Source organism: Merops nubicus, unplaced genomic scaffold, assembly GCF_000691845.1.
Source record: "Merops nubicus isolate BGI_N331 unplaced genomic scaffold, ASM69184v1 scaffold39356, whole genome shotgun sequence".
Taxonomy (NCBI): domain Eukaryota; kingdom Metazoa; phylum Chordata; class Aves; order Coraciiformes; family Meropidae; genus Merops; species Merops nubicus.
In genome coordinates, this window is record NW_008615056.1 from 4,332 (window position 1) to 12,235 (window position 7,904).

Consider the following 7,904-nt stretch of genomic DNA (forward strand, 5'->3'; position numbering starts at 1 on the left):
GGGGGGGGAGGGAGTGCCCGTGGCTGCAGCTCTGTGCCCCTCAGGGATCCTTGTCCCTGCAGACACCTGCAGCCTGGTGGTGTCTCTGTACTTGCAGCTGGCTGGGGGGTGAAAAGGGGAGTTGTAAATCCTGCTGGGAGGTGAAAAGAGGATCGCTGCCCACTGGCACGGCGGGCACTGGCACAGGGTCTGATCCCTGCCAAGCCTGCAGGGCTTCCCTCACCCATGCTCGTGTTCAGGGCTGCTGTGCTGCTGGGCCTGTGGGCTCCCTTCCCCCCCATCCCATTACCACAGCACAGAGCACTGAGCCAGTGCCATCTTTTTCAGGTCTTTACCCACCACTTCCAAACGCCGTGTATGTGCCACCTCCTCCCCCCTACTCGGGGCCACCTCCTGCAGGACCCTCAGCCCCCCCAGCCTGGGTGGACCCAGGGATGCCAGGTAAATGGGGTGGGGGGCTGCTGGGTACCCATGCTCTAAAGGAGTGCTGGGGGCTTGGTTGGCAGTGTGGTGGGCACAGCACAGGATGGGGGAGATGTTGCAGGAGCTCAGAGTCGTCTTGACCTGTGACTTGAGGCAACAAAGCACTGGGGAGAAGCTGCTCAGTTCTGGGCTGCAGAGCTCCTGGCCAGCTCTAGCCAGCTTGCAGTGTTCCTGAGCTGCTCTGATTCAAACCCAGCTTGCTGCAGTTGACTCTTGGGACCTTTGTTGCCTCCTCAAAAGAGCTGTGGAGAAGGCTCTGGAGCCTAAGCATGTAAAGTGGCTTCTTTTCTGCCCTTCCTAGGTGGCAGTAAGGCCATGGAAGCTGCTTCCAGTGCATATTACAACCCTGCCAACCCACACAACGTGTACATGCCCATGGTGAGTACTGGTGCTGAGCCTGCTCCGCCTTCTGTCACTGCCACCCCCCAGGGTTTGTGTTCCCTTCACCTTGAGCATGCACAGAAGGAGGGAGGCACAGCTGCTGGTCCATGGAGAAGCCTTGTCAGATCCTCAGCCAGGAAAGGAGGAGGGCACCAAGATCCAGCCAGTAACAGCCACTCAGCACTTGTCTCACTTTGAAAGGCAAAACAGATTTGCCTGGGCACAGAGGGCACACAGAGCTCACTGCTTCTGTTGGTCCTGAAGGTGGGGAGGGCTGAAAAGAAGGAGCAGGTCACTTCAGGAGGAGAGCAGGGGGGGTTCTCTGTTTTTCCTTCTGGGCTGCACAGGTTGGGGAGGTCTCTTGCTGTTAGCTTGCAGCTGGGGTGTGACACCAGTCTGTCTGCACAGCGTGGCTCTGTGCTGGGCTGGAGACTGATGGAGTAGCAGAGCTGGCCCTGGGCCTTGCTGTCTGCTGGGCCAGAGCTGGGAGCAGCTACAGAGACCAAGCCCTGGGAGTGAGGGGGGGAAGGTGCTTAACAAGGGTTAAATGGTCTGTTGGCAAGAGGCTGTTTGTTTCCTGGCCTTGAGGGGACCTTCACTGGCCATGTTCTGGGAGGCAGCACATCCCTGCATATAGCTGATAGTGGAGAGGAGGGGTGTGATGGAATGGTGTGAAAACAGCACCTGGCTCCAGTCACTGCAGGGCTGTGCTCCCCTGGAAGCCCAGCTTGGGAACTGCTCCTCAGAAAGCAGCTGGAGCTGTTGACTCTCCCCTATCACTTTCCAGGACCAGCCACCTCCCTACACACCTCCTGAGGATAAGAAGAACAACTAACAGAAGGCAGCTGCAGCCAGCCTCCCACATTCTCTGTCCCTGAAGACAGCTTGGCAGTTCCTACCCTGGGTTAGCATTCTCTCTAGGTCTCTGTGTATATCCAAGGTCTGTAGTGCTGGGCAGCTCAGCACCTGCCCTCCTCACACTCACCTGGGGGCAATACAAGGTGGAACAGCACTTTCCTCTTTAGTTGCTTTATCTTCTGTGGTCCAAGCACTAACCTTCTGCTCTGCCACTGGCTTGAGGGGAGAGATGGACTTCTGGAACCATCATCAGTAGACCACATCACTAATCTAGGACTAAAACATGAAGGCTCTGGGATCTTGGAGTCAAAACTACTTGGAATGCCAAACTCCTGGCTTCATCTGAAGCACCATCCAAGGGGAAGGTGTAGAGAGCTGTGAGGTTCCTCACGTAGACCCTTGGGTGCCCCAGCAAGTTGTTAAATTTCCTGAAATTCTGGCACAGCTCAGCATGAGTTGGGACTCTGGAAATCCTGCGTTATGCTGGAGGAACGTTCCTGTCATGGACCACCAGTCGTGTGGTGAACGTGGGAGGTGCCTCCTGAGGGACACTGAGGCACTGGGCTGTGCAGGGGGAAGGGCACAGGCCCCAGTCAGCCTGGGCAGAGCTGGAACAGAGGCAAAGGGAGGGGTGTGCCTGGGGCAGGGGGCTGTTGGCAGCAGGCTGCAGCTCAGTCTCCCCTTGGCTGCCCCAGCAGCTGGGCAGTGGTCCTGTGCCAGGCACCCGCTCTGCAGGGTGAGGGGATGGGAGGAGCCAGCCCTGCTCCCTCTGCTGAGCCAGCCTGTGCTGCTGCCAGGGCCCTTCCCTGGGCAGTGCCCCTGTGCCCACCCCTGAGCAGCAGGGGGGGGTGCCAGGGCAGGGCTGTGCTGCTGGCACAGGGTGGTTTCAGGGTGCAGGGACCCCTCGGCCAGGAGCTGCTGGCTGGTGTGGGAGTGACTCACTCAGCTCTCTTGCAGAGAGGGGCTGCTCAGCCACAGCCTTCCCTTCCTTCCCTTCTGCCTTGACATCAGACCTGCTCTGGAGGGTCTCGCTGGTCTGGTGAGACCCTCGTGGCCCTCTCTGCACTGTGCTTGTCCCTGCAGCCTTCATGCCAGCAGGGAAGAGACGTTCTCCCTCTGGCTCCTCCCTGTGCCAGGGCTCTCCTCTGTGCCAGGCTCACACGACTGGCAAGGGTGAATTCCTAAAGTAGCCCTGCATGGGGAGGAAATCCATTTTCTTTATCTAGAAACACCTTTGAAATCTGAGCTGAGAGATTTTAATAACTGTATTTGAAAAAAAATAATCAAGGGCAAATGTTTGTAACTTTTTGAATTGCACTTTAATACAGGGGTGTTGATACCTTCAGCTGCCTGTTCCCTGGGGTGGGTGGGTGATGTTGACCTTGGTGCTTGCCTGCTGCACAGAAGGCTGGAAAAAACAACCCCTGGTATTGCCTGGGGTGGGCTCTGGGCCAGTCCTCCTCTCTCCTGGTGCCTGGCTGAGCTGGGTCTGGAATCTCAAGTGACTGGGGGGAGAGCGCAGAAGGGTGGGGCTCATCCTTCTGGAGCCTGGGGAGGGTGGGAGGCTGGTTTGTGCCCTCACTCTCCCCCAGGTAGCCAGAACTGGCACGTGTTCATGTCCTCAGGCAGGCACCATGCTGTGTTTAGCAGGGGCTGTGTCATCATAGAACTCTTTGGGTGGGAAGGGACCTCTAAAGGTCATCTCATCCCACCCCCTGCAGGGAGCAGGGACATCCCCAACTAGATCAGGTTGCTCAGAGCCCATCCAGCCTGACCTTGGCCATCACCAGGCTCTTCACTGCAGCTTTGTCTCCTACATACACTAGCTGCCAGAGGAACTCCTCCCCAGCCAATATTTTTTCCAGTGAAGGAAGAAAAACCTCTGGCAAAGCAAAATGGCACTTGACTGGACTGGGAAAGCTGCTTCCCTCTGTGCCAGGGAAGCTGTTAAACGTGCTGCAGCTCCTGGAGAGCCATTTCCCACTCTGCACCAGCCCAGTCTGACAGGAACCCACCTTTCTTTCCTAGCACTGTTCCTCTTTGGAGGTAGTGACCCTGTGATGCTGCATTAACCAGGCAGCTTGAGCTACCACCACCAAATAAACATGAAACAGAGCCTGCCATCTGCTTCCCCTTTATTTCCATTAATTTGTCCAAATCACTCCCCGAGAACAAAGCCAGCTCCTGTATACAGACATGAGTGCCTCTGCCCAGCCTTGTTGGCACTGGAAGTCGTGTTCAGTGTCTTGGAGAAGTTTCTGGACGTGGCCACCAGCAGCCACTTGGTCCCACAGGAGTCGGGGTGGGTGGGTGCCCAGGAACCCTCCAGCATCTGGACAGAAAGGGAAACCTCTCTCTTTTTGTTTTTCCTACCTAATCTAAAATGTATTTCCCCAGTCTGGGGCTTAATGTTGTGTTGGTCTCCCTGGGGTGTGATCTTCAGAGGCAACCTTCACGAGTGCTGCACCCTCTCTGAGGCAGTGCCTTGGCTGGAACTGCTCCACGGGCTGCCTGCTGCTGGAGGTGAAGGAGTTGAGGGCTTCAGAGTCTGTCCAGCTGCTCACTTCCAGTCTGTTAGTGCAGGCTCCTCCTCAGGATGAAGCTGTGGATGATGTTGCTGCCATTTCCCTGAGAAACCCTGAGTGTTGAGCCTGCTGGAGAAGGGCATGAACAGAGCCAGATTCCCTGCCAGAGCCAGAACAGGATGAAACTTGGAGCTCTGAGGCACCGGTGACCATTTCCCAAATCAAGAGGTGACCTCAGCTGAGTATCCTCCTGACAGCACACCCCGTGGCTCTGCAGCTCTTGGTGCTGTACCACAGCAAGGCTGCTGGGGTTGTGCATGGCCAGGGGAGGATTTTGCTCTGCTCTAAACACTACCAGAGGGGCTTTAATACAAAGCTAGCGTGCATTCCAGGCTGTGGCAGTGCTGGCCAGCAGGATACAGGCAGCAGGATCAGGCCTCCAGGCAAAGCCTCTGCACAGGACTCTCATGCCTCTAGGAGCTCTTGGTCCATGGGAAAGGTGCAGCCCCTGATTCGAAACCAAGCTGATTATAGCAAAGGAAAGAAGGCGACCAGATTGGATCCCTGAGGCTGGTGCCATCCCACGGGGGTGGGGTGACTACCAGAGAAGACACTAAAGCAGCCAAAGCCTTTCACCAGCCCCTGCAGCAGTTGGAGGTCCCCAGCGAGAAGCAGCCAGGTGCTCTGGTGCCAGAGCTGACAAAGTCCAGCAGTGCCCAGACTCTGTGTGTACAGCATCTCCACGGGAGGGTCTCAAGGGCTTCCAGTCACAGAGGAATCAGCTCTGCAGCCCTCGGGAGGGGGGGAACAGGAATTGCTGCTTTGCACAGGGCTGAGGAGACCTCGCCAAGCTGGTCCCGGGGGAAGGGTCGCCGCAGAAAGGCACTTGTGCCACGAAGAGCTGTGTGCCCCAGGGCCTCACAGCTCAGCCTGGCACTGACCCCCACCCCCGGGCACTGGCCCTCCTCACAGGAGGACGGGCTGGAAGCCCCCCTCGGGGCCCTGCGCCGGGAGAGCCGTGGGGTAGAGGTACCACATCACCACCCCCGAGGGGTTCACCACCACTGAAAAGCTGTCTCCTGTCTTCAGGCCACTGATGATCTGCCCGCTGTACACGTCTTGTACCTGGAAGAGAGAGATGGGGGCTGCCAGGGCTGCCAGGGCACCACGGATGGAAATCTGGAGGTCTGGCCACGGTGACGACGTGGCAGGACCGAGCGCCACAGGAGGGTGACCCAAGGGGCAGCTGCTCCCTGGAGGCAGGGAGGGGGAGTCCTTCCCCCCCCCGCCAGGATGCAGAGGGTGCCACAGGAGAGCGATGCACACGGGGCTCACCTGGTACACGGCGCCCTCGGGGAAGTGGAGCCTGGCCAGGCTGGTGCTGTAGCGGAAGGGCATGTCTGTCCTGCGGCTGAAGAACACGAGGGCACTGGCACCCTGGGACAGCGGGCGCAGGAACACCTCGATCTGGGACTTCTCCTGCAGGGGCAGAGGGGTGTGAGGCAGAGCTGCAGGGACCAGCACCGGCCCCTAACCTCCCACCCTGCTCTGGGGGGCTGCTACACCGGCGGGTCCCCAGCTCCTGCTTACGCTTCCCAGCATTCCTTCCCTCTCCCTCCGTGCTGTGATGCCCCATGCTGCTCCTATCTGCCCTCCCAGCTGCAGACTCCTGCCCCCTAACCTTGACAATCCTGCGCCCCTGGATGCCCAGGGGGTCCTGGTTGATCTGGATCATCAGGGGGTTCTGCAGGATCTCCTTGGCGCTCGGGGAGATGCTGCGGAGGTCCGTGGACATGAGGAGTGGAGCTGCCATCACTGTCCACAAGGCCATTTGGGAGCGTGACTGCTCGTAGCTGAGGCCAAAGTTTCCAATGATAAGCTGGAGCAGAGAGGGTGAAAACACAAGAGAAACAAAAAAGGGTTAAAAACATCTCTACTCATTCCCCCTGGTGATGATGCAGCCTGCAGGGAGAGAGCAGTTTTACTTCCCGAGGGGGGGAGCACTTTTACTTCCCCTCAAGCAGCCTACCCCTGCCAGGAGATCCCACCCCTGCTAGGGGCTGGGCCATTAACATGTTTCACTTCACCACCACCAGCCCTCTGGCTGTGCCAGGAAGGACAAGGACACCTGGACAACTCCAACACCCGTCCTTGAGGGGTGACAGGTTCCTTGCAACCACAGGCTTTTCCCAAGACTTGGTCAAGGGCAACACAAGCTTTGCCTCTTTGCAGGGCTCCTGCTGCCGGTGCTCTTCCTTGGCCCTGCCCCAGGAGGGGTCCCGGGAGGTGCCCCAGGGGGGTTCCTGGGAGGTGCCCCAGGCAGTGCCAGTGCCCCCAGCACCCAGACACACCATGTCTGGGTCGTTCCAGTGGCCAGGGCCTGCTGCTGGCTGCAGCACGTCCTGGTTGTTGAAGAACCAGTCCAGGATGTTCAGCACGCTGCTCCACGAGTCCTGGATGTCGCCGTAGTTACGCCACAGATTGCAGAACTCTGCCAGGACGGTGTAGTTCACCTGGAGGGAAGCACAGGATCAGGCAAGGGAGAGAAGGGACACGGGCTGCAAGGTGGGGAAGAAGGGGCCAGCCAGAATTCTTGAGAGCTGCAGCATCCAGAAGATGCTTGGTGGTTGCAAAGCAGAGGAATGTGTAGAAAGGCAGCATCATGAAGTGGAGGAGGATGGAGTCATGGGCACATCCCAGCATGAGAGGATGTCTGGCAAAAAAAACCACTGAGGCCATGGGGAAGTATGATCAGCTGCAAGAAAGGGGACAGCTTGGGACTGACTCAGAAGGTGGAAGAGTAAATAAAGAAATGCATTCAGTTCTCAAGAAACGTTACCAGGAGGAACTCCTATCCCAGGCACTTAGACCAGACAAGTCCCATCTCAGAACAGACTGTCCAGATCAACCCCACACCAGCTGAGTGTGCTGGAGAGGGCATAACCCAGGGACTCCTTCCCCCAAACTCCCACCACTGGGACCCCCAAGTGTCCCCACACGCCTAGTGGGGAGGCCACATCCCCCCTGGGGACCTGCAGTCCCAGGGGTGGAGTGATAAGCCAGGTGGAGCATCAAGCTCCTGCAGCCAAGGGGTCTCCCAGGGCACAGGGGACACGAGGAACAGCCACTGGATGGGACAACGCTCACCTTGGGGGGGAGCCCCCCCTGGTAGGCTGGCCAGCTGCAGGAGTAGACAATAGGGCGGCCCGTGGCATTCAAGGCCCTCGCCATTTCTGGATAGCCTGAGGGAAAGAAGATGACAAGTGGTGAAGGGGACAGCTGGCAGCACACAGCCTGTGCCCAGCCCACCTGACCAGGGGAACTCCAGGCCAGCCTGGCCTCTGCCTTACACCAGCTCCAAGACACCCAAACTCCCTCCTCTCTGCCCAAGAGCTGCAACAGGAGGCGTGAGGAAAGAACCATCTGGCCAAGTGTTTCTGCAGATGCGCAAAGGGGTGAGGGGGAAGATGGCCACTGGGCAGGGAGTTTACCCTTTGCCTGCTCCTCTGCTGATGAGTAGCACCCGTCCAGCTTCAGCATGTCCACCCCCCACTCCGCAAAGGTCTGGGCATCCTGGTGCACAAGGTCCAGCGTGGTGCCCGGGTAGCCCCCGCAGGTGAAGGTGCCCAGGTCGGCGTATATGCCCAGCTTCAGGCC

The 7,904-nt window shown here is 58.4% G+C and overlaps 2 protein-coding genes across 2 annotated transcripts in view; one reads left to right on the forward strand and one right to left on the reverse strand.

The window, feature by feature from the left end:
- LOC103774976 (WW domain-binding protein 2-like) overlaps positions 1-1,699 on the forward strand; it is a 6,011-nt gene extending 4,312 nt beyond the window's left edge. Inside the window, exons 6-8 of the mRNA XM_008942417.1 lie at positions 272-441; positions 785-861; positions 1,652-1,699. Coding sequence (XP_008940665.1) covers positions 272-441; positions 785-861; positions 1,652-1,699 — 295 coding nt within the window. The remainder of the gene's footprint in view (positions 1-271; positions 442-784; positions 862-1,651) is intronic.
- A 3,514-nt stretch (positions 1,700-5,213) lies between these two features.
- Positions 5,214-7,901, reverse strand: NAGA (N-acetylgalactosaminidase, alpha-; the record flags this gene model as incomplete). The annotated part of the gene is made up of 6 exons (XM_008942418.1): positions 5,214-5,372; positions 5,583-5,726; positions 5,929-6,126; positions 6,599-6,760; positions 7,395-7,489; positions 7,739-7,901. Coding segments are annotated over 6 exons (921 nt in total), but the record flags the coding sequence as incomplete, so codon positions are not given.
- Positions 7,902-7,904: the final 3 nt, after the last annotated feature.